A 27,235-nucleotide genomic window follows, 5' to 3' on the forward strand; every position below is an offset into this window, starting at 1 on the left:
TCTCTTGACTTTTAATTCTGCCCACTACATTAATAGTCCTATCTACACCTCTGCCTTTTTCCAACAATAAGATTCATTCATGTACTGAAACTGATCTGTGCGAATTAAATTTAGATGTCTTCCATTCATGCCACCTAATCAAAGATGCTGTCCTTGTCAAAACAATCAATTACTTTAATACACCCAATAATTTTAGTAACCTAATTTTTGTATTTCATTAATAATTACTTACACTGTTTCTCCTTGATGCTTCTATTCTAAGGTCCTGCTTCTCCAACTGTCAGGAGTCTGAAGTAGCTGGCTGCAGTACTCTTCCAGCAGTCTTTGGGGACAGAAGTCTCACCCTTCTTGGAGCAGCTGAGTCCCAAGAAGGGCATGCTGCAGGCTGCGTCTCACGCTATTGTGAGGACAGTCTGACCTCTCCTATGTTTTCTACCACATTCATAGGCATAAGAGCGCTTATAGAAGGACGCTCACATGGTACTGTCCTGAGACAGCATCATCATACTGGCTAGGCCATTAGTACCAGACGCCAGACCTGATTAGCCATTAATGAGCAAGAACAATGTCCAAATAGTACCAACCAAATCAAGGAAGAACTGAAATAATAGACTGGATTTATGGTCAACGGTGAAGCAATGGTGCTTGCTGCTGACCTTGAAGAAAACTGCCCACCATAGTGATCTTTATGGTGTGGATTTTCTCTTGCACGATGGCAGTTTAAATCTGGTGCCAAGACAAGGGGGATGACCATGCATCCAGTAGCAGTGATATCAGTAAGCAGGATAAGTAGCCAATCAGTTTCACTGTATTCTCAGACAGCAAACCAGGACGTTAAAAGAATTGATAATCTGAAAATTTATTTTAAAAGCGAAGGACAATGAAATAAATGATCATAATTGAATTAAGATAGATGCTAAAATGTTATAAGCAATCTTTTGAAATTAATCTGTTTTACAAATATTTGCAATTTTTTATCAATTTAAGAAATTTGACATTCCACAAATATAAAATTAGCTTTTCGGGGCCAGTAGGGGTGTTTAGCAGTAATTATGAACTTAGTATGCTGTTATAACCGAGTTACACCACCTTCAACAAGGTGTAACTTTTTCAAGGGTTTTTACAGTGAGACTAACATGAAAGTTTTTATCAATTCCCTGATTGCCGAGGGATTGCACTCTGTAAGGACCTCTGGAGGAGTGTTAAAATCATTGACAGCAATTTCTGGATTTCTGCTTGGTATTTTGCATGTGTGCAGACTCCCAAAGTTGCTGTCAATGTTAGTGGAGTACTGATGGCAAACACCGACACTCTTGCCATCATTACCGCTGCAAAATCCAGACCATGCGTTTCTCCATTCCAGCATAATCACTAGAGACTGGAGACAGCTCTCTCCAATCCATGGCTTTTAAGGTAGCATTTTGCAGAAGCCAAGACGGGATATAGGGTTCCTGCTGCAGAAGTCCCTAGAGCTGCCATCCTCTGCAGTGGTGCACATATATCAAACAAGTTATGCTGCTGATGTAGGTGTTGCATTCGCCCAACGAAGTTGTCATCTACTGCCCTTTCTGACTGACCATCTCGGGTGTGATCTTTTCAGCATTTTTTTTAAAGAAGGCCTCTGAAATCTGCATCCCAAAGCTCCTCTGCAAAGGATAGACAGCTCCTGACCAACAATGTTTGTCACATTTTCCAACTCCAGATCCCCCTTTCAACTTGTGTTATATGTGTCACCCTGTGCATTCCTCTCTAGGGTATATCCCTGGACTAAGCTTAAGAGAGAAGATGAATGATCCATAGGTGATTAAGGCTGAAACCAAAGGCCTTAGATACTGCTCATCTTCCTCCTCTGGTTTCTCTTGAATGAGCACACCCAGAGAGAAGAAAAAGATCAGAATGGGTTGCAAGATTTTGAGTTAGCATGTGATTTGTAGAAGTGTTGCTTTACGGTCACATTAGACATAATACAGCCAAACAGTAGAAATACTGGCAGAATTGAGTCAGACTTATGAGTTAGGACAGAATTTTTAAGTTTCCCTCAGCAGTGATAAAATTGAATAGTACAGTGGAGTTTTAATCTGGACATAGTACAGAATTAATGCTAACAGCATGAATTAAAAAGTTGACTTAATATGATAGTTGTATATTAAATTTCAAATATACACAGTACTCTTACTATCCCAATGAGTTTGCTTTAGTTCCTGTTCTCTATTCTGTTCTCATGTCTCCCATTCAAACTATATCTCTCTCCACTGTAAGCTGGAGAATTGAAGTAAAATACCAATTGCCATTAAAAGGTTTTAAAAAAATTGCATTATTAGAAATGATTCAATTCCCTATTTACACACGTTTGTAATGTGACTGAAAACCAGTTTCATAGTTGTCCCAGAAACAGACAAATGGGAGGAAGAGGTGCTGTACTTGTTGGGACATGAAGATGGGTCAGGTTCTGATGCAAAAATTTGACAGAAAATGGCAGACAAAGCTGAATTGGAAATTTGATAGCACCCGCTGATTGGATTGCGCCACTCTGCAACCGACTGTGTGATGAAATTATGACCAGCTCATGAGGTGAGAGTGACTGCCCTTGATATCCAGGAGCCCTAGTAAAATTAATGGGAATCATGGTGAAACATTTCCACTGGCTGGTGTCATACCTAGCACAAAGAGGTTGGTTACGGTTGCTGGAAGCCAATCATCTCAGCCCCAAGGCATTGCTCTAGAAGTTCCTCAGGGCAGTGTGCTAGGCCAACCATCTTCAGCTACTTCATCAATGATCTTCTTCCCATTACAGTAAGAAGTGGGGATGTTTGCTGATGACTGCACAGTGTTCAGTTCCATTTGCAATTCGTCAAGTAACAAAGTAGTCAGTGCCCAAATGCAGCAAGACCTGGACAACATTCAGGCTTTGGTTGATAAGTGGCAAATAAAATTTGTACTACTCAAGTGCCAGATAATGACCATCTCCAACAAGAGAGTTTAACCACCTTCCCTTGACTTTCATCGGCATTATCATTGGCAAATCCCCCACCATCTACATCCTGGGGTCACTATTGACCAGAAACTCAACTACACAAACCGCATAAATAATGTGGCTGTAAGTGCAGGTCAGAGACTGGGTATTCTGCAGAGTACCTCACCTCCTGACTCCCTTTTCGCCATTTACAAGGCACAAGTCAAGAGTGTGATGGAATATTCTCCACTTGTCTGGATGAGTGCAGCTCCAACAACACTCAAAAAGCTCAACACCATACAGGATAAAGCAGGTCCCTAATTGGCACCTTGAACATTCACTCCCTCCAACACCAGCTGCGCTCTGCACCATCCACTAAAATACACTGCAGCAACTCACCATGGCTCCTTTGACAGCACCTCCATTGCCTAGAAGGAGAGGCCTTGCCAAAGCTGCTCATCAAGTCCCATGAACATATAAAAAAAAATGGAATGAGAGGAAGCATAATAGGGAAGATGATTTACAGAGGAAAAGACTGATGTGGGCTTCAATGGAAACAATCAGAGAATAAGGACAAAAAAAATTCTTAAAATATGAATTTACAAGGAATGTTAAAAGGATTGTTGACCATTTCTATATTCATAATTAATAGATGAAAAGAAAATGGTAGGGTCTTTGAAAGTTCTTAAAGGTGATGTTAAGTAACCAAGAAAAGCAAATATGTTAAATTACTACTACTTTTCTGTGTTAATGTAGCAAAGTGGAGACAGTCTCCTCAACATGCAAGCTGCACTTGCAGCAAAGGAAATTGAGGGGAGATTTGATAGAAGTATACAAGATTATCACAGGTTTAGATAAGGTAGACAAGAAAGAACTGTTCCCATTAGCTAATGTTACAAGGACCGGGAGATACAGATTTAAAGTTTTTGGCAATATATGCAGGCGGATGCGAGGAAGAACTCTCTTACGTAGTGAGTGGTAATGACCTGGAACTTGCTGACTACGAGGATGGTGCAAGCAGGAACGATCAATGATTTCAAAAGGAAATTGGATGGACACTTGAAGGAAATAAACTTGCAGGGCTACTGGGAATGGGACTGACTGGATTGCTCTAGGGAGAGCCAGCATAGCCTTGATAGGCCAAATGGCACTGTAAATGACTCTGAATTTCAATGGGGAAGGGCAAGGAGAGGGGAAAAGGAAAAGGGAGACAGAAATAGAAATTTCAGAGAAGGTGTGCTCCAGACACAATCTTCTAGCTATCACATCTTAAATTTAGGATTTTGACCATGTACTACATAAACAACACCTTTGAATACAATATTACATACAGCTGTTTAAAAACATGTACATTTTGGATCAAAAGTACAACTTTGTTCAGTTGAAGTATTCCAGCTGCAGATTAGATATAGGTGGAACATCATTTTCACTATCTGAACTAGTTCACCAGTATGCAGTTTTGCCTCGGAGTTATTCCTCTTATGATCTGTGGCTAGAAATCTATCTGACTCTGAGCTGGGGGAAGGGATGGCCACTTGAAATAATGCTAAGTCCCGTAGAATTAGGAATAGGAGTCCTTTCCTGCCTTTTGCTCATTTTTTAGTGTATCAGATGAAGTAACAATGCCTTCACTATAGTGCCTTAAATATCACATCATATGTGCAGACAAAGCAAAGCTCCTCTTCGTTATGTTTCAAAAAATCATAGGCCCTGATTTTAAAAGGGGGACTGTATGGTACGTGTGAGTTTCAAAGAAGGCAATGCACCTGTTGAGTCTGGGGATGTGGAGGCTTGGCCATTCTTAACAAAGGGTTTCTTTTCAATAATAGTTAGCAGAGATTTGTGGCAGGAAGCCACTCATAGATACCCATAGAAAAGGTACCAAGTGTTCAGTGGGAGCAGGGTTAAAAGTGAGGTCAGATAACAGAGCTTCCTAACTTGTGAGACATCTTTTTGGTGCACCTATACTGTTGGTACCAGTTTTAAATGCAAGAGTGTAACCAGATAGCACACAGTTATACTGCCTGTTGATGATTCTCTAGTCAGGAAAAGTAGAGATGTGCACTTGTCTGCTTAAATTTCAGTAGTTAGAAAAGAGCTGATGAGCTCATCTCATCTCTACCGTTAGAAACTCAAGATTTTTTAAATTATTCATTTCTCGGGGTTGAAAGACAGAGTTCATCCCAAACTTTTAATTCCACAGTTCTTGTAAAAATTGACTTCACACCATTTGAAGTTATATTTTCAACTGATGCATTGCACAAGCAGTGTAGGACCATTATGTTCCAGGTGTATAATTCCCAACACAAAATACTGAACTGATGATTCTTTCATGTCAAAATCCAATTTACACCCACACAAAAAGTGTGTAGTACAACTGTACTATTTAATGTGTGCACTATGATAGCCAAACTTAAAAATTACAGTTGATGTATTTCAGATGCAGTTAAATTATACATACCACCTAAAAGGTTTCAAATGTCTACTAAACAAAATTGCCAAGAAAACTAATACCAGTGTGCATTGTTCGTGCTATGAAGCTTCTATTGGTTAGCAACAATCAGTACTGATTCGTCAACACATTAAATGCGAACAGATATTAACTGGGTGAATAAATTTTGTTACTTGTGGATAATAGTTTCCCAATTGCATTAAGGCAGTGGGATCTGCTGTTGTACTTTCTGAAATCCATTTGGTTTGAAGCACTTGACTCTTATAATCATTCATTTTGTATACACTAAGGCTATATCATAATCTGAGATACTCCAAAACAAACAGCTGCAGTATTTTGTTAAGGTTATCAATTGTTGTTGGATCCAGATTGTCCTCATTATCCTCCATTCTGTGCCACACTTGAGGGAAAGGCGTAGGTATGATGTGCAGAATGGGAACATCTACGGAACATAAAACAGTGAAGAATTACTTAACATGTATTTAATTCATTCCTTTCAGTGTCACATTCTACAGTATTCTGATCATGAGATGTAAAAATTTCTGCATGGTAATAAAAGGCATTTACTGCATTTGAGGCTGTCCTCTTCTGAAAGTGCATTATTGGGGAAATATAATGAAGGCCATAGAAACATAGAAAATAGGAGCAGGAGTAGGCCATTTGGCCCTTTGAGCCTGCTCCGCCATTCATTATGATCATGGCTGATCATCCAACTCAGTAGCCTGTTCCGGCTTTTGCCCCATACCCTTTGATCCCTTTAGACCCAAGAGCTAAATCTAACTCCTTTTTGAAAGCATACAATGTTTTGGCCAGTATAAACATGTGTTGTACTTCATCTCACATGCCATTTTCTAGTTATTTTCTTGCCTTTTCATGCAGACCAATCCCTAACTATTTTACTACTGTTGGGCTCTGCAAAATGTATCATTCATTCATCGAATCAGAGGCCAGAATTTTACTGGCATGCCATGGGTCCCAATGTGACTATAAGCGGCTCCCAAGCCCACACCAATTAAGAGGCCCCTGTCTAGACCACTGACTATGTAAGGATAAAAGCAAAATACTGCGGATGCTGGAAATCTAAAACAAAAACAAGAAATGCTGGAATCACTCAGCAGGTCTGGCAGCATCTGTGGAAAGAGAAGCAGAGTTAACGTTTCGGGTCAGTGACCCTTCTTCGGAAGAAGGGTCACTGACCCGAAACGTTAACTCTGCTTCTCTTTCCACAGATGCTGCCAGACCTGCTGAGTGATTCCAGCATTTCTTGACTATGTAAGGATAGTGGCCTGCCTCCCCAAGCTGCCAGTCCAGTCAGAGGGCTTGTAGTTCTGTAATAGTGGTGGCCTCTGGTGACGCTGCAAGGAGACGAAGAGGGCGCCGCCATTTTGATACACCCTCAAAGGGCCAGTAAGTGATTGATGTGCCAGGGAGGTAAGCCCTGGTGATTGGAAGGGTGAACCCTCCAGAGGCAACGTAGGAGCTGTGGGGACAGCCATTGTTGCTGGGGAGGGGGGCCACTCTCTGGGCAATGGATCCGAAATGAAGGCAACTTGGAGGCCCCTGGTTGCAGCTGGCGGACTCACCACGCAGTGGGGGGGGTGCTGCTCCAAACCTCATAAAATCTCGGGTAGCCTGGTAAAATGGCTGTCAATAGGCCATTTATTGGCTGCTTACTGCTGGTCGGTAGGCTACTGTTTCCACCTTTCCTCATATTCCCTGGTGGCGGGAACACATCCGGCTTCCCTCCCAATGCCTTCCCCTGCCATTTTACCAACCTTCCTGCCTCCCCGCCCATCTCCAAAGGGCTGGTAAAATTTGCAGCCATAGAAGGCGGCCATTTGGCCTATTGAGTTCATGCTAGCTCTCTGTAGAGCCATCCAGTCAGTCCCATTTCCTTGCTCTATCCCCATAGTCCTGCAAGTCTATTTCCCTCAAGTGCCGAATTTCCTTTTGAATTCGTTGATCATCTTGGCTTCGACAACGAAGTTCCAGGTCATTACCATTCACTGCATAAGAGACTTCTTCCTCACATCCCCTCTGCATCTCTTGCCCAAAACCTTAAATCTGTGTTCCCTGGTCCTCATACAATCAGCTAATGGGAAAATCTTTTCTTTGTCTACATTATTTAAACCTGTCATAATCTTGTATACCTCTATCAAATCTCCTCTGCTCCAAGGAGAACAACCCCAGCTTCTTCAATCTAACTTTGTAGCTAAAATCTAATTAGACCCTCTCCACTACTCCATAAATATAGGTACAGAGTACAAAAACAAGGGAGTTATGCTAAGTATAAACAGATCTGTGATTTTGTTTCACATTAGAGGAGGAAGCTTCCTCCCTCATTGTGACATGCTATAGCATACCTCTTTGCATAAATGGTTTATGGTCATCATCAATATGCCCTGATCGCATTTTGCTCCAGAAATATTTCACCTCATTTTGATGGTCATTCAGTAAACCCAGTCGATGGAGACGCCGTTCTGTTGGACAACATTAAACAAGTTGGCTTGGTTGCATTATATAGATGGCTCAGTATGTTCTTCTTCAAATTTCAGTACACTGCCACTTTACCCTAGTGAAATCATAGTGTAGAGATATGCGTACTGTTAAGTTTTCTTGGAGGAGGAGTGATTGACAAGAATGACACCAATAACATATTTATGCCAGAATTCAGGTCTATGCATGGGAGTGAACCCTCAATTGGTTTATGGAGTTACTAGGTTTATACCCTGGGCACATGCCCTCCTGTAAACTAGTTTCATCTATGTGGTTTCCACATTGTTAGCTAGGTTGCTGCTTTTTGTTTTCAGTATTCCTTCATGACATTTAAGGCTTGTTTGAAATTTCAATGGTCATCGTCTGACAGCTGGAAAATTACCCAAGAAAATACTGAAGGAAGGAAAAACTGATTTAATCCATTCTTTGATGTTGCTCATATTTTTGCATCAACTCAATTTTCAGTTTATTCAATGTTACACATAGGTGTATCAACTTACTTCCTGGTATGAACCAAGGAATAGTATCAAGATCTGTAATCTTTTCCCTCCTTACTTTTTTTACTTCAGTCTTTCGTATGGTATGACAATCAAGTTTAATAATTTAACGCAAGGTTTTTGAAATCTGTGGAATTGCTTATCCAAGAACCTGCTACTAAAGCTCTGCAGTTCTGCAATGAACAGTCATCTCCTTAGGTGCCATTGTGATCTAGCTCCAGCTGCAGTTGCATCTTTTTACATCCTAGATGTAGAAATACCCAATGGCCATAAATCACTTTTGGATCTTTTAGGCTGCTAAGTCTAATCATTCTACAGATTTCATAGAATCTACAAAATAATTCACTCTCCCATTTATTGAATCTTCAGAGAGAAAGCTCATGTAAATACACTCATCCCTAAAAATAAGAACTTCCAAGTATCTATATCTTTGTATATTTAACCTTGCCCATTGCCTTTTGCAAGATGACAGCATCGCATCCAGCGTAACAATTCAAATTATTTATGTCCTAGAAACTTCAGTCATAGTCTTAGTTTACACATTTGTCAGCTAACTTTCCCTTGACAACAACAACTTGATATAGCACCTTTAATTTATTAAAACATCCCAAGGCACTTCACAGGAGTATTACCAAACAAAATTTAACACTAAGCCACAAAAAGAGCTATTGGACCAAATGACCAAAAGCTAAGTCAAAGAGGAAGGCTTTAAGGTGTGTCTTGAAGGCGAAAAGAGAGACAGAGAGGCTTAGGGAGATAATTCCAGAACTTTAGGCCATGGCAACTGAAGACACGCCACCATTGGTGAAGCGATTAAAGTTGGGGATGCTGAAGATGCAGAATTAGAGGAGCGCAGATATCTCTGAAGGTTGTAGTGCTAGAGGAGGTTACAGAAGTAGGGAGGAATAGAGGGATTTGAAAACAAGGATTTTAAAATTGAGGTGTGACATAACCAGGATCCAATGTAGGTCAGCAAGCGCAGGGGTGAAATGTGATCCAAGTTAGAACACAGGCAGCAAAGTTTTAGATGAGTGCAAGTGGAGGGTGGAAGATAGGAGGCTGGTCAGTATTAGCTCCAGATTTGACTAGTCTAACACAACAAAGGCATGGATGAAGGTTTGCGTGGCAGATGAGCTGAGGCAGAGTCAGGCAATATTACAGAGAGGTGATGCTGCCAATATTAGAACATTACAGTGCAGTACAGGCCCTTCGGTGGTCGGAATCTCATCTTTGGGTTCAGATATGACAGCAAGGTTGCAAACAGTCTGGTTCAGCCTCAGACAATTGCCAGGGAGAGGGATGGAGTCAGTGACTAGGGTATGGATGAAAGATAACTCCAATTAGTTTTAGTTACCTATTAGCTGTAGTCTTTTATGCCATCGAGCTGTATTTGGAAAATAACTTGGAAATCTTGGATTTGGTGCACCAATTAAATCCAATAGCACAAATAGGTCCTATGAGGAATGTAAGCAGTTTGTCAGATTAGAATATTAGCAAATCAACAAGTTCATCAATTACCTCAACTCCCAGTGACTATTAAATAGATCTTGTAGAAGTAATAAAAGGAGTCCCATCTGGGATAAATTCCATCATGAAAATGTTTACAGGTTGGTAAATTATTTTATCCTCATAGTAATATCTTCTCTAAAATAGAACATTTGAAATGTGTTGATTTGCATAACTTCTCTGCTTTTTCAATTCTATCCCCCTAGAAATGAAACTCAGTGCTTTGTTTGCTTTCTTTGTAATGGTCCTATTAAGCTGCGTCGCTACTTTGTGATTTTCTGTATCTGAATCCCCAGATCCCCCTGCTTCTCTACCCCATTTAGACAGTTATTTTCCACTGGCCTCCATGTTCTTCCCACTAAACTTATCACCTCACACTTATCTATGGTGAGGTTCATTTGGCAATAACAAACACATTCTGCAAGTTTATTCATGTCTTCCTGTAATTTGTTGCCGTCCTCCTCTGTATTGACTGAAATTTCCCCCCGATCCCCCAATTATGATGTCTGCAAATTTTGAATTTATACTTCTGCTTCCCAAGCCCAAATTGTTTCTATAAATGGTAGACAACAGTGGTCCCAGCACCGACTCTTATGGAACCCCACTTCCCACCTTTTGCCAAAGATAGGCAGCTTTAAGTTAAATTAATGTGGGATTCCCAAAATCAACACGATTATCTTTGTATTAAAGTTTTTAAGGTGGATTGGTAACAGATTTTATTGTGGGAAATATGGTTATTTAATTTTGAAATAACTTTCCCGGTTACTGGCTAGACTAACAGAAACAGATTATTGGTTAAAAATCACTAGATAAGAGCATGATGACAATGTAGATAGTTTAAAGTAATTAGGGCTCCTTCACCTTCAGTATCCAGATTCCTCTGTTTTAATCCAACTAAGACTTTAATATGAAACCGCTTTATTTTGGAACTTTGTTCTACAGGACCTGAACTCGGAGCTAACTAGAACAGCATCAGTCCCACTATTTTTGAGGTAATCGGGGAAGGGCATTTGAATGATTATCTATTCCTGATGTTGTTCATTATTAAAAGTTATAAAGGCAGATAAAAGGTAACACCTATATCACATTGCCAATGTATTTGTTTTTCATTAAAGTACCTCCATCTTCCACAAGGGTAGAGTCTTGTCTTCAACAAATAAGATTACTATGTGTGTTTGCATAACAATCAAGAATTAATTTTTTACATTTTGTGCGCGCACATACTTCACTATTGGCCAGATGTCCTTTCCTCCTTTATCAGCTGACTGTATTCTACATTTATAGTGTTAAGTATCATCATGCTGCCAGTGGAACTTTCTTCCTAAACTCCTTTATCTTCTATCACCTTCAAAAAAAAAACACCTCAATACTGACCTTTTGGACCTTGTCTTCTGTCACTTTCTTATGTTTACAGTCCACTTACAAAACCACATAGACAAAATACAAAATGACTGTTCCAATTTCACAATAATAATACAAACAGGTAAAGTCCTCTGGTCCACCCAGCTTGTTCCACACAATTGCACTATCTTGTGTTACACAATATATAAATGCCCCACCCTACCCAAAATCATGTGATCTCTTGGGAGAAGTGAAAAACCAGATTAAAAACCCAGGCTAATTTGGGGAGAAAAAAAAATCTGTGGAATTCCTTCCAACCCACCTATGCGATCACTCTGGTTCTGAACTCGCTGACTTTTTATAAGTGGTGAGGGCCACCCCCACCAGAAATAGGTCCAACTCTTGCTTGAAGGAATTCAGCGAATTGACGTCCGCCACACGAGCTGGCAACCTGCTCCAGAGGTTAACTATTCTCTGGGAAAAGAACTACCTCCTGACATCTAACCTGGAACTACCTTACACAGTGGCGCAGTGGTTAGCACTGCAGCCTCACAGCTCCAGCAACCCGGGTTCAATTCTGGGTCCTGCCTCTGTGGAGTTTGCAAGTTCTCCCTGTGTCTGCGTGGGTTTCCTCCGGGTTCTCCGGTTTCCTCCCACAAGCCAAAAAACTTGCAGGTTGATAGGTAAATTGGCCATTAGCAATTGCCCCTAGTATAGGTAGGTGGTAGGGAAATATAGAGACAGGTGGGGATGTGGTAGGGATATGGAGTTAGTGTTGGATTAGTATAAATGGGTGGTTGATGGTCGGCACAGACTCGGTGGGCCGAAGGGCCTGTTTCAGTGCTGTATTTCTAAACATAAACAAAATTGTGACACCTGGTCCTCCCTAACCTATTTAGTTGGAACAAATTATCAACTGGAACATAATCTATTTCCTTCATCATCTTTGTAAACCTCAGTCATGTCACCCCTACATCTATGCTTCTCTAAAAGTATAGAGTTCCAACTCTTTTAGTCTGTTTTGATAATTCAGGAGCTTTATACTGGAAATTAGTCTAGTGGCCTTCCTCTGCATCCTTTCCAAAGCTTCAATGTCACCCACCATATGAGGATACCAAAACTGGATACAGTATTCCAAGTGAGGCCTAACATGGTCTTGTACAAAGACAAAATAGTATGCCTTTCTTATACTCAGTTGTCCAACGAATGCATCCCATCACCCTATTTCTCGCTATCACTTCGCAGCATTGCTCATATACCTTTAAAGATGTATGTAGTAGAATGTTGAAATCACATTCGTTCTCCATGGCACTTATCCAAGTTTAACATCATTTGCCAGTCATGAACCCAATTTCCCAACACATTACAATCCCCTGGATGCAGACGAGCATTGTCTACAGTCCTTAAACTTGCTCAGGTCACAAATTTGCAGATTGTGCCCACATTCTACATCCAGATCAGGAATAAAAATAATAATACAGATACTGCAAACCTCACACTGCCATTAAACAGTCACACCAACTTCATACTACTTTTAACGCAGGCACTCCAATCTTGCACCACCATTAAATCAAGCAATTCCAACCTCACATTAGGAATAACACAGGCACTGCAACCTTAAGCTATCATTCTGAAGAAGGGTCACTGACCCGAAACATTAACTCTGCTTCTCTCTCCACAGATGCTGCCAGACCTGCTGAGTATTTCCAGCATTTCTTGTTTTTAGTTCACATTTCCAGCATACGCAGTATTTTGCTTTTACTTAAGCTATCATTAATCAACTCCAACCTAGACATTAACCAGGCACTCCAATTTCAACTATTTACCAAACACTCCAATCTTACCTAGCTATTATCCAAACACTCCACACTCATCTAACTATTAACTGGACACTACAAACTCTCCTTGCCATTAACTAAGTATGCTAACCGCATATTAGCATTAACTAGACACGGACCTCACACTGCCATTAACTAACAATGTCATTAATGCAGATAGTCCAGCTTCACAATGTCATTAATATGCATAAAATAGCTTTATTTGATTTTTATGAATGCTACTTTAATCTATGAGTAACAAAAGCTACATTATTTTTCTTCAAAGTTTTATTGAAGTATATCTTGTCTGCCATGATAACAATCACATGTTCTACTTTTTTCCTGTCTCAGTGGTGGTCAGTACTTACAATTCCATGCAGCTGGTTGGTACCAATGGCACCAGGTGGATGTGCCACTCTCGCCATCATCTTTGCCAAATGTCGAGAACCGTAAAGTGAGTCAGTCTCAGACCAATATTCAATTGCTTCTTGTCCATCAAAGAAAATGAGCTGCAGGGTAAGATCTGGTCTGTCACTAATATCCTAAATGAAAGAGAAATAATTTAAGTGTAAGCCTGTAGAAGTTTACCCATAATAAAATGGAATATCTAGATTACTGACGAAATAAAGTTATATTTCAGCTGAAACATTTTCAAACATTTAAACATTGGAAGAAAGAAAATACATGTAGATCATGCATAGGAAAAATTAACACTAATCTGGACTAGTCTCTAAGTCATCACAGCATTTTGTAATGTCCTGTAGAGTTTAATTGGGCCCATCTACTTGAATCACTATTCTCATGATGTTACCAATTTAAATTCTAGACAGTATGACCAATAAGTAAACCGGCTGTTCAATCAGTTTCCAGGGACAAACCTCCTTTTATCCAATTGTTTTGACATAGTATGATATGTTTGCATGGCACTGTTTTAAATCTTCATGCACTGCTTGTTTAGAGGTAATTCTTCACGTGTTTGACCCTTTATGATATTTGAACCTATGACCTTGGTATTATTAGCATCATACTCTAATAATTGCATGTATTATGCTGTCATTATGATGATTATTGACTGCACAAATTAAATGCCACTGACTTTGAAGTACCTTAGGCAATTCCTGATAATTGGCTATTGCACCTCCAATGCATACTACTGATTTGTTTCAATTTATTTGTTCATTGTGCCCACCATCTAGTGAATGTTTATTTGTTCATCAAGATACAGATTAAAACCTGCCATCTGTGACCTTATAGTTTATCTGCAAGCAGCTGTTTTTAGTTTGTGTTGTGTAACTGATTTAGTTATATCGGACCATAGATTGTTAAAAGGATAAAAGAAATGAAGAATTCTCATCTATGTAGCACTTCACATCCTCAGAACATCCCAAAGTGCTTCACAGCCAATGGATTATTGTAGTCATTTTTAAAAAATGATTTATTATAATGTGAGCATCATTGACAAGATTTAGTGCCCATCCCTAGTTTCCCCTGAAGAGGTCATAGTCTTCTTGAACTGCAGTCCTCTGTGATGATGGGACTCACACACTGCTGTTAGGCAGGGAGTTGCAGGATTTAGACTCAACAACAATGAAAGAAAGACAATACATGTTCAGGTCAAGATGGTGTGTGACTTGGAGGGAACCTTGGAGATAATGTTGTTTCCATGCACCTCCTGCATTTGTCTTTCTAAGAAGTCTTGGCAGCTTGATGCAGTGCATCCTATAAATAGGACACACTGCAGCCACAGTATGCTAGCAGTGGAGGAAGTGATTTTTTTACACTATTGAATGGGGTACTAATCAAGTAAGAGAGTAAATGTTCAAGGTGGTGGATTGGTTACCGATCAAGTAGACTGCTTTGGCCTAAATGGTGTTGACTTTCTTGACTATTTTTGCAGCTGAATCCATGCAGGCAAATGGAGAACATTCTGTCACATTCCTGACTTATTAGATGTTGGAGAGGCTTTGGAGAGTCAGGAGTTGAGCCAGTCACCACAGCATACCCAGTGTCTGACCTACTCTATAGCCACGGCATTTATGTGGCTGCTCCAGTTGAGTTTCTGGTTAATGGCAACCCGAAGGATGTTGATAGTGGGGGACTTGGTATGGTAATATCATTGACTGTCAAGAGGAGGTGGTTTAGCTCTCTCCTGTTGGTAATAGTTATTGCTTGGCACTTGTTCAGCATGAATGTTACTTGCCACTTATCATCCAAAGCCAGGATGTTATGCTTGCTTTTTTTTTATTCATTCATTCGTGGGATGTGGGTGACGATGGCTAGGCTAGCATTTATCCCTAATTGCCCTTGAGAAGATGGTGGTGAGCTGCCTTCTTGAACCGCTGTAGTCCTTGGGGTGTAGTTACACCAACAGTGCTGTTAGGAAGGGAATTCCAGGATTTTGACCCAGCGACAGTGAAGGAATGGTGATATAGTTCCAAGTCAGGCTGGTGTGTGATTTGGAGGGGAACTTGCAGGTGGTGGCGTTCCCACCTGATGTTACCTGCTGCCCTTGTCCTTCTAGGTGGTAGAGGTTGCAGGTTTGGAAGGTGCTGTCAAAGGATCCTTGGTGAGTTGCTGCAGTGCATCTTGTAGACGGTACACACTGCTGCCACTGTGTGTTGGCGGTGAAGGGGGTGAATGTTGAAGGTGGTGGATGGGGTCACAGTCAGCTTTGTTCTGGATGGTGTCGAGCTTCCTGAGTGATGTTGGAGCTGCACCCATCCAAGCAAGTGGAGAGTATTCCATCACGCTCTTGACTTGTGCCTTGTAGATGGTGGACAGGCATTGGGGAGACAGGAGGTGAGTTACTCGCCTCAGAATTCCCAGCTTTGCTGCGTGCATGCTGTAATCTGTGTACAATGAGTCCCATAACTGTGGTGGAATAAATAGCCAGATAAACTGTTTAAATGGTGTTGGTTGAGGGTTTATTTTTGTTCATGACATCAGCAGAACTCCAAATAGCATCATGGGAGCTTTACATTGTTCTGAGCAGGCAAACTCAGTCATAGTTTAACCTCTCATCTGAAATATAGCACCTCCAGCAGTACAGCACTGGAGCATCAGCCTAAATTATTTTCTCAAACCCTGGAATGGAGCTGGTATGCACAATCTCTGCATTGGAATCAAAAGTGTTACTAGTGAGCCCTGAAGATTCAACAATACCCTTATCCCTGATATTTGTCCAAAAATATCCCTCATAAAGTAAATCAGTACATCATGTTATGGTCTTAACTCAATTATTTAGGTTGCATTTATCATATGTTTGTTAATGACAAAGACATTAGTGGGTAGTTTCAGCAGACGATTAATAGCTGGTTAGAATTATGGCACATATTTTAATACAGATGGTAGATTACTACACAGCTGTGGATGCTGGTATACTTTTATGTGACTCCTTTCATTATCTAATTAGCATCTTGCCATGATGTTAACAGGCTAAATTAACTCCAGACTGCCTAAGCACATCTGAGGGACACCATAGGAAAGGCAACCCAATTTGAAAACCCCTTCTCCAAAATGACTCTACTAGTTTGATCAGTGACAGCAGTGAGTTTTTCTATGGCTTCTGTCAAACTTCACCAATACCACTGTGAAGTCTAAAACATCAGTATATTAATGATCCTTCACATGAATACCTCCTAGCAGAGAATGTGAAAATTCAGAAAACAGTTCACTTTTTTAATGTAAATGGCTTATAAAGGTGAATATTCGAAAAACGTTAACCTACAACATACATTAACATTTAAGATGACATCTTAACAATCTCTTCTTGATATAAGCATGAGATGTCAAATAACAAAGAATTTTGTGTGATAATTTACAATGCCTGCACTGTAATATATCATATATTAAGGAGTACCTTCATCTCAAGTAGCAGATTGTCCAGTGCACGTGCCAGTTCCAACATCATGGCACATGGTACAGCAGAATCTGTGGCACCTACGTACACTCTGCTATACCACCACTTATTGTAGTATTTTGAGTCGTAATGACAAGCCAGCACCAGCCTTCGCTTGGCTGAGGGATTCAGGATACTGATGATATTTGAAAATGTGACTGTTCCATCGGGTATTGCGTCCTGGAAAGTGTCCTCTTCAGTTACCCAGCCAGCCTGGAGTTCACTTAACTGACTTATGATATGCTATGGAGGAAAACAATTTTGCAAACCTTAATTCTCACAGAAGTTGAAAAAGTAGCTAGTTAAAAGGCATCTTTAATTTGAAATTTCTATTGAGTTTTCTTAATAGAGGCACTGTAACATTATAGGAACATGGGGACAGGAGTTGGCAATTCAGCTTCTCAATTTATTCTTCTGTTCAGTGCAGTAGTAGCTGTTCTTTATTCTAGTTCCGTTTGCCCGCCTTGGCTGCTTATCCCTTAGTGCCCCTGGCAAGCAAAAATCTTTCAACCTCAGATTTACAGTTAATTGAGCTAACATCTATTGCTTTTTGTAGGAGAGAGTTCCACACTTTGTGTGTAGAAGTGTTTGCTAACCTGTCTATTAAATGGCCTGGTTATGTCCCCTTATCCTAGACTCACCCACTAGCAGAAAACATTTCTTTCTTTCTATCTACTGTGTGCATTCCTTTCAACGTCTTAAAAATCTCAATCAAATCAATGATTTGAGGTGATGTAAGGTGACATTCTCCTCAGCCTCTGCACATGCTGCTCTGAGTTGCAAAAGGCGCTAACTGAACACAAGAACTTTTAACCTTCTATATTCCAGGGAATTCAAGCCGAGTTTTAGTTTTAGTTTTAGTCATATTTTAACCCTTGGAGCCCTGGTAGCATTCTTGTTTCTGGTGGACAGTTTCACCCCACTATACATAAGTTCTTGTGTTCAGTCTATGAAGGTGTCAACCTGAGGGAAGGGATTGATGAGATGAAAGCAAAATTTGAAGGGAGATTTGTCCTTGGGCCACTTTCATGCCTCTGTTAGCTGCCTTTTGCAACTCAGAACAGCATGTGTAGAGGCTCAGGAGAATGTCACAACAACACCTCAATTCATTGACTAGGAGACAGGAGAGGGATTTATGTCTTTGTAAAAGTGATTGCTTTGAAACATCACCTGTCCAAAATAAACTGTTATTTTTGATATTTTAATAACATCTTGTATTTGTAATTGTAGTAACACACTCTTGCACTCTGAACCCTTCCACCAGCTGGACTGAGGCGCAATTCTAGGAGTATTGCATCTGTTACTCTACTGCATGCTGCCGAGGGAACAGAGTCAGACTGGACAAGAACCTGCAGCTGCAGTTCATTCCAGATGCCTAGAGTCAAAATGTCACTCAAGGCAAATAGCAGGGTAAATCAAATATTCCCTGAATCACTGTATCAGTGATTTTGCCCAACTATTCCAGTTAGTACGCATTGGGCTGGATTTTCAATCGGGGTCAGGAAACATAAAGGGGGTTGGTTCCAGATCCTGACCCCGCACAACATGCTTTAAGCATGCCCAATGGAAATTTATATTCTCAGCCAATTAAAGGCCAGGGAGTGGGCTTGCCATCAAATCAGGGACGGCAGGTGTGCTCCTGACGTTGGAAAGCCAACGGGAGGCCTCCAGCACTCAGTGATTGGCAGCCTCACTGGCCACGGTGGGAGCTGCCGATCTGAAGATGGAGAGAGAGAAGGAAAACCTCAGGTAAGTTGTTTTTTATATTTTAAAAGGCCACAGGTGCCTGGCCATGATCCCGAAGTGGCAACCCCTCCAGTGGGTGGTCAGTGGCCGCAGCTGTGGTCTAGCGGTCATTTTGGGTCCCATGGGGTTGGGGGGGGTGGCTTTGCATAATCCATTGCCACCCCAGCCCTGATTTCCTTCCTAAATAGCCTGGCTCTAATTTTAAGATTAGGTCCCCCTTGTTCTTGATTCCCCCTCCAGAGGAAATAGTTTTTCTGGATCGTGCCTTTTATAGAGTCATAGTCATAGTTATACAGCACAGAAACAGGCCCTTCGGCCCACCGTGTCCACGTCGGCCATCAAGCCTATCTATTCTAATCCCGTTTTCCAGCACTTGGCCCATAGCCTTGTATGCTATGGCATTTCAAGTGCTCATCTAAATACTTCTTAAATGTTGTGAGGGTTCCTGCCTCCACCACCCCTTCAGGCAGTGTGTTCCAGATTCCAACTATCCTCTGGGTGAAAAATTTTTTCTCAAATTCCCTCTAAACCTCCTGCCCTTACCTTAAATCTATGCTCCCTGGTTATTGACACCTCCGCTAAGGGAAAAAGTTTCTTCCTATCTATGCCCCTCATAATTTTGTATACCTCAATCAGGTCCCCCCTCAGCCTTCTCTGCTCTAAGGAAAACAACCCTAGCCTATCTAGTCTCTCTTCATAACTGAAATGCTCCAGCCCAAGCAACATCCTGGTGAATCTCCTCTGCACCCTCTCCAGTGCTATCACATCCTTCCTATAGTGCGGCGACCAGAACTGTACACAGTACTCCAGCTGTGGCCTAACTAACATTTTATACAGCTCCATCTTAACCTTCCTGCTCTTATATTCTATGCCTCAGCTAATAAAGGCAAGTATCCCATATGCCTTCCTAACCACCTTATCTACCTGTGCTGCTGCCCTCAGTGATCTATGGACAAGTACACCAAGGTCCCTCTGACCCTCTGTACTTCCTAGGGTCCTATCATCCATTGTATATTCCCTTGCCTTGTTAATCCTCCCAAAATGCATCACCTCACACTTCTCAGGATTAAATTCCATTTGCCACTGCTCCACCCATCTTACCAGCCCATCTATATCATCCTGTAACCTAAGGCTTTCCTCCTCACTATTTACGACACATCCTTCCTATAGTGTTGTGACCAGAACTGTACACAGTATTGCAGCTGTGGCCTAACTAGCGTTTTATAGCATTTTCATGTCATCTGCGAACTTACTGATCATACCTCCTATATTCATGTCTAAATTATTAATGTACACTACAACAGCAAGGGTCCCACCACCAATCCCTACGGTACACCACTGCTCAGAGGCTTCCAATTGCAAAAACAACTCTTGATCAACACCCTCTGCCTCCTGCCACTAAGCCAATTTTGGATCCAATTTGCCAAATTGCCCTGGATCCCATGGGCTCTTACCTTCTTGACCAATCTCCCATGCGGGACCTTATCAAAAGCCTTACTGAAGTCCATGTAGACTACATCAACTGCTTTACCCTCATCTACATACCTAGTCACCTCCTCGAAAAATTCACTCACATTTGTTAGACATGATCTCCCCCTGACAAAACCGTGCTGACTATCCTTGATTAATCCCTGCCTGTCCAAGTGGAGATTAATCCTGTCCCTCAGAATGTTTCCAATAGTTTCCCTACCACTGATGTTAGACTCACTGGCCTGTAATTACCTGGTTTATCCCTACTACCCTTCTTGAATAATGGTACCACATTTGCTGTCCCCTGGCATTTCTCCTGTGGCCAGAGAGGATTTGACGTTGCGTGTCAGAGCCCCTACAATCTCCTTCCTTGCCTCACATAGCAGCCTGGAATGCATCTCATCTGGGCCTGGGGATTTATCCACTTTTAAGCCTGCTAAAACTGCTAATACCTCCTCCCTTTCAATGCTAATTTGTTCAAGTATATCACAATCCCCCTCCCTGATCTCTACACCCACGTCGTCCTTCTCCATAGTGAACACAGATGAAAAGTAATCATTTAAAACCTCACCTACGTCCTCCCGCTCCACATACAGATTGCCACGTTAGTCTTTAATGTGCCCTACTCTTTCCCTAGTTATTCTCTTGCCCTTAATATACTTATAAAACTCCTTGGGATTTTCCTTTAGCTTGCCCGCCAGTGTTTTTTCATGTCCCCTCTTCGCTCTCCTAATTACTTTTTTAAGTACTCCCCTACACTTTCTATACTCCTCTAGGGCCTCCGCTGTTTTCAGCGCTCTGAATCTGCCATAAGTCTTTTTTTTTCCCTTATCCAATCCTCTATATCCCTTGACATCCAGGGTTCCCTGGACTTATTGGTCCTATCCTTTACCTTTACGGGAACATGTTCGACCTGAACTCTCACTATTTCCTTTTTGAATGACTCCCACTGGTGTGATTTAGACTTTCCTACAAGTAGCTGCTCCCAGTCCACTTTGGCAAGATCCTGTTTTATCATATTGAAATTGGCCTTCCCCCAATTCAGTACCTTTATTTCCGGTCCTTCTTGGTCCTTTTCCATAACTACCTTAAATCTTAGAGTTATGGTCACTATCCCCGAAATGCTCCCCCATTGACACTTCTACCACCTGTCCGGCTTCATTCCCTAAGATTAGGTCCAGTACTGCCCCTTCTCTTTTTGGACTTTCTACGTGCTGTCTCAAAAAGCTCTCCTGGTTGCACTTTAAGAATTCCGCCCCCTTTAAGCCTTTTGCACTAAGACTATCCCAGTTAATATTGGGGAAGTTGAAATCCCCTACTATTATTACCCTATTATTTTTACACCTCTCTGAGATTTGCCTCCATTTCTGCTTGGAGGTCTGTAATACACCCCAGCAAAGTGATTGCCCCTTTTGAATCTTTTTAACATTTTAAATACCTAAGTCGGATCCCCTCTCAATCTTATGTACTTAAGGGATTGAATACAAGCAAGTTTATGCAAGATAAAGTTGCAGCATTCCAGGGGAAATTGAACTTTAATGGACTTCATTGTTTTATGGAGTATCTTTACTCACCTGACGCACAGCTTCATTTCCAACAGAACCTGGATATCTCTCTCTAAGCATTGGTCTCAGAAAATGATACCACATCTGAGAAATGTTGGTCAATGATGTGATGTTTCGGATGTCGACCGGATTCAAGTACTTGGGCTTATGGAGTAGCTAGTGATTTAAAGTCATTGAGAAAGTGAGAAAATTAAAAATATATGAAGCAAACTATTACTACAAAAACATAAGGTTTCTATCTTTTGTTTTGTTTATGAAGGCATATATTTTTATATAAAAGCAAAGACTGCTGGAAATACTCAACAGGTCAGGCAGTATGTGTGGAGGGAGAAATAGACATAATGGGCCAGATTTTATTCCGGCAACGGAGGTCCTGGCGGTGGGCAGGGGGAGAACCCACCTCGGCCCTTCATCAGGCTCCCATTGCTGTTTCACAGTGGGCAGGCAATTGACTGCCCGCCATCGGGGATCAGAAGGCCAGCAGCTCTATAATGGCCAGCAGCGCCACCACAGGTACTGCAGGAGGTTCTGCAGAGTAGAAGAGTGATGAAGAGGTAAGTGGGGTCGTCACTGGGGCCATTCAGGTCGGCCCCGTCAACAGGGTGGGAGGGGGTCTTCGGGAGGTGGGGAAGATGGTCATCACTGCCAGGGGGACCCTCTGGAGGCCCCTGGATTTCCCCCCAAAAGGAGGGACCCCCCCTGCCATGCTTCCCACTGTGCTAGGCTCCTCTGCCTTCAACAGAGTTGGTGGAGGCAGGAAGAGGCCCTTAAGTGGTCAGTTAATGGCCACTTAAGGGCCTCAATTGGCCTGGGGTGGGAAGATCATCTTTTGCCTTCCTTGCCCTGATCTAAATTTGAAGGCAATAGGCCCCCACTCCCAGCCTTCTCACAATCTAATGCCTCACCCCCCCCAACCCCCTGCCTCCATTCCTGTCCCTAGGGGAGCCATAGAATTCAGCCCAATGTTTTAGCTTGATTGCCTTTCATTCTGATGAAAAGTATCGACCTGAAACTTTAACTCCATTTCTCTGTCCACAGAAGCTGCCAAATCTGAGTACTTTCCAGCATTTTCTGTTTTTATTTCAGATTTCCAGTATCCGCAGTATGTTACTTTTGCATTTATTGTAATGTTCATTTATGATCTCTCAAGGCTTTGCACCACCCATCAATGAAAGCCAACAGAAGAGAAATCATTGAAAAATTCTCCTATGGTTGATGAAGGGTTTGGAAATATGCGGATGTGTGCCAGTGTTTCTGGTTCTTGGAGGTGTATAAGCAGCTAAGGGTGTTTCTGAGGAAATGCCAGGCACCACTCATGCCTCACCACAAAGCATAGTTGCAATTAAAAACTCACTGTATCAAGAATCCAGGGCACAAAGCTACTTCCTACAATAGCACTCAGTGCAAAATAGTTTTGGAATTGAAGGTACTGCATTACAGTGCCATTCTCACTAGTTTACAGCCTTTAACAGGAGTTTCAGCACTATTACCATTTCAAAAATCAAAATATATAAAGGAGAACATTGGTCTGTGAAGGGAGCAGGAGGAGAATGTTCCCACCATATTACTTCCCTAGCTATGCCCATTCAGAGGAGCTTGAGAGTAAATCAGAAGAAATGAATCCCAAAACCAGTCACCAAAATGTCTCTTAATTGGCTCAGCATGTTTAATGACCCACAAAAGAAGAAGGGCCCTGTTCTTGAACCAATGCAATTTTTGTGCTGATGGTGCTTTCACCATAATGATACCTAGAGAATTTATCCAACGACGATGAAGGAATAACAATTTATGCATAAATCAAGAAGGTGTGTGACTTGGAGGGGAACTTAGAGATGATTGTCTTTCCACAATATTGCTGCTCTTGCCCTCCTGTATGGTAGAGGTCACAAGGGAGATGCTGTTGAGGTAGCCTTAGTAAGTTGCAACAGTACATTGTGTAGAGTTTATATAATGTAGCCACAGTGTCAATGATGGAGGGGTTAGACATTGAGTCGAGTGGCAGCATTGCTGATCAAGCAAACTGCTCTGTCCTGGATGTGCCTAACTTCCTACACGTGTGGTTGTGACAGCAACCATTCAGGCAATTGGCAAATATTCCATCAAACTCTTGACTTGAGCCTTGTAAATGATGGAGAGGTTATAAGGGATAAGGAGGTGAGCCATGTATTGCCGAGTACCCTGTCTCTGCCCTGCTCTATTGACATGGCTGGTCCATGGGCTTTCTCTTATCCATTGTGGTCATTATCTGGCACTAATGTGGCATGAATTTTACCTGCAACTTTTAGCCCAATTCTGGATGTTATTTAGGTCCTTTTTCTTTGCGCCATGGTTCCTTTGATCCCATTGGCCTCCGTTTTGCAATATCTCCTTAATGACATATTTGGTTCAATGAAATTTTCATGTTGAGGATCATCTACTCTTGTACTGCCTCAGTCAGAACCATTTTTGAAACACAGTTTTAAACTCAATATTCTCTACTTTCAAACTAAGCTAATGCGACAATTATTGCAGTCCAGACGTTTTTTTTTTATAAGTATTTGTATCATAGCAACATTAGGATTAAAGGAGAAAATATGTTACCCATACAACTTTGAGGAAGCATTGAAATAAGGAAATTACTGAGAACTGTGTTGAGAATCCATATAGATATTATTTATTGTTACGACCAGGTGAGAAAGGTGTCTAAGGGTCTGTTACTATCTTCACCTGGTCTTATTGTAACAGGGTTTAATTTTAAACACACTGTGTTTTGAGCTACCCCTTTGTGAATCCTTGTTCACAGCTTTCCAATTATTAGGCAAAGAAACTAACGCACCAGGTTTTCTCAGGTTTAAAGGAGAAAAGTGAAATTTATTAAAACTTAGACTTAACTCTAATACGGTTGACGCCTATGGATATCCGGTGTGCCCACGCTAGCATGCACACATGATATACACATGCAGATGGGGACAGAAAAGAGAAGAGGAAAATATAGTAGAGAGGGGTTTGAGGCAATATCAGAAGAGTTCCTTGTTTACTGTGCTTCGAGCTCACTGTAGTCCTTTTGTAAGTAGTCTTGCTGTTCGTCCGGGCCCAGCGTTCTTCTTAAACCTTATTCACGTAGGAGACTTTTCTCTCTTTGAGGTTCACTTGTTTTAACAAGATTCAGCTCTGTGGGAAAGAGATGGAGGCAGGCAGGACTGGAGAGGCTGTGCTTCAGTTCCAGGAGCACACGGCTTTCTGAGTTCAAATCCTCTGTTGGAAGTTCAAATTCCAACAGCCAGCTAGTCATGTGACTAAAACTGGTCTGACCACTTCTTCTGTGTTTGTGGATTGTGCTATCTTAGCAGTTAACCTGGAATGCTAGCTCCCCCCCACCTTGAACGTCTGGTAATCAAAAGTCCATTGTTGGTTGAATGGGTCAGGGCATGGTCCTTTGTCCCTTGTTCCAACTCTGTCTGTTACTATGCAAATGTCTTTCCAGTCAGGGGCTTGCAATTTTAAGTTTTAATGTTCATGTGGCGAAATAATGTGTACCTCAGTCTTGGCAGGTGGGGGGCTTGCCTGACATTATATATATATGTTGCAGCTTCAGAAATTATCCAAAGTCCTGGACTCATAAGAAAGGGCAACAATGTCTTGGGAAAGAAGTTACATAATTGCATCATTAATTTTATTATTTGGATTCCTCTATTTGTTATGAATTTTGCCAAACCAGTGGTGCATAGCATTGGTTTTGAAAAGCTTTATTTACTCGAATGGAAATGCCTTATGAACATCTCAAAATGTTCTGCTGCACCTAAAGCTGTAATTAATTCATTCAGTATTTTGCAGCCTCTATCCCATCTCACACAAAGTTGAATACACACATTACTCCTGTCCTCTCTGATCTCAGCTGGCTCCTTGACCTGCAACCCATGGACTTTCAGAATTCTCATCCTCCACTTCAATACCCTCCATAGCTACAATGCACCTTACCTTTGAAACCTGCAGCCCCCATTCTCAGCATCCAACTGCTGCTCTTCTGACTCTACTCTAATGGATATTCCATGCCCTCCACCTAGTCCGTTCCATTATCAGTGCTGAATCTTCAGAACTATTTCCTCTCCATTAGCCTCCTATCTGTTTGACTGTTGTTTAGTTTAGTGATACAGCACTGAAACAGGCCCTTCGGCCCACCGGGTCTGTGCCGACCATCAACCACCCATTTATACTAATCCTACACTAATTCCATATTCCTACCACATCCCCACCTGTCCCTATATTCCCCTACCACCTACCTATACTAGGGGCAATTGCTAATGGCCAATTTACCTATCAACCTGCAAGTCTTTGGCATGTGGGAGGAAACCAGAGCACCCGGAGGAAACCCACGCAGTCACAGGGAGAACTTGCAAACTCCACACAGGCAGCACCCAGAATTGAACCCGAGTCGCTGGAGCTGTGAGGCTGCGGTGCTAGCCACTGTGCTGCCCGACCACTGCTTTGATCACCTTGCCTAACTTCTCTCCTACTTCCTCCATTGTGTCTATCACCAACTGTGTGAAACACGTTGGAATGTTGTGCTACATGAGACGCTAGATCAATGTAAATTGTGAAACCAATCTTTTCTGTACAGAGCATATAATATCCAATATTAATGCACCTGACACTTTCTTACAAATGTCTTAACATTATCTGAATCCTGTATTCTAAAGGCACTTTATCAAAGTTGTTGACATTTTATCAACATTGCACAAAATTACAAGTTTAAAATCAGGTTATTAAGATTACTTTGGTTGGGCAATATCTAATTTTATGTCTACTCTTCCTGCTTTCATACCCCTAAGAATTAAAATTGGGGTTTTTGTGTTAGTTTCAATTGTACTTACATTGCTAGATAGTTGACAGTAAAAGAAAGAAGCACAAATGGATTATATTGTAAACCTTCAAACTTCCCTCCCCTTCCCAAAATATGCTGGGTGATTATTTTTAGTGATGCTATGCCTTGTGACCTTCTAATGACAGGGAGACAGAAGCTTAGCTTAAGACCCATCTACTTTTCTCCACTTTAAAATGTAAACGACTACCTGCCTACACACCAGCACCACCACCACCAACAACAACACACTTACACCACAATGAAACCTCAGTCCCTAAAACCTACCTTTTCTTCTGTCCATGGTGCTTTGTATTGCCATTGTCCTTGGGTTTGGCAGATGGTTGTTGGCAAATAAAATAAAACCACAACTAGATCAATCAAGCTCCTGCTACTCGCCATCTCTAACTGTTTTAACAAGCGCACACACTTGTTTTACTCTCTCCCTCTCTCTCGTCAAAGACTAATGTGCAATCTTGTGAGTCTAATCAGAGCTCACAGAGCACTTAAAAACCTTTTATCTTTACGTCATTCCAGACCCCCTTCAATTGGCAAATAAGGAGTAAGAGCCCATCTTCACCAAGATGTAATTGTTGGCTTCTCTATCTTGTATGTTTTAAAAATGTAACAAATCCAAGAGTGCATAAAGAGATCTCA

At 41.5% G+C, this 27,235-nt stretch overlaps 1 protein-coding gene and 1 long non-coding RNA gene across 2 annotated transcripts in view; one reads left to right on the top strand and one right to left on the bottom strand.

Annotated features, from left to right (window-relative positions):
• Positions 1–27,235, top strand: part of LOC137376548 (uncharacterized) — a 75,591-nt gene that overhangs the window by 7,786 nt on the left and 40,570 nt on the right. The gene's annotated exons all lie outside the window — the stretch shown is intronic.
• Positions 5,702–26,980, bottom strand: LOC137376547 (glutaminyl-peptide cyclotransferase-like). The gene is made up of 7 exons (XM_068045308.1): positions 26,867–26,980; positions 21,751–21,897; positions 16,922–17,203; positions 13,431–13,604; positions 9,753–9,852; positions 7,769–7,885; positions 5,702–5,847 (listed from the first exon to the last, which is right to left on the bottom strand). Exons 1-7 carry the CDS (start codon positions 26,978–26,980, stop codon positions 5,702–5,704), a joined length of 1,080 nt encoding a protein of 359 aa, XP_067901409.1.

This window comes from Heterodontus francisci, chromosome 13 (assembly GCF_036365525.1).
Source record: "Heterodontus francisci isolate sHetFra1 chromosome 13, sHetFra1.hap1, whole genome shotgun sequence".
Classification (NCBI taxonomy): domain Eukaryota; kingdom Metazoa; phylum Chordata; class Chondrichthyes; order Heterodontiformes; family Heterodontidae; genus Heterodontus; species Heterodontus francisci.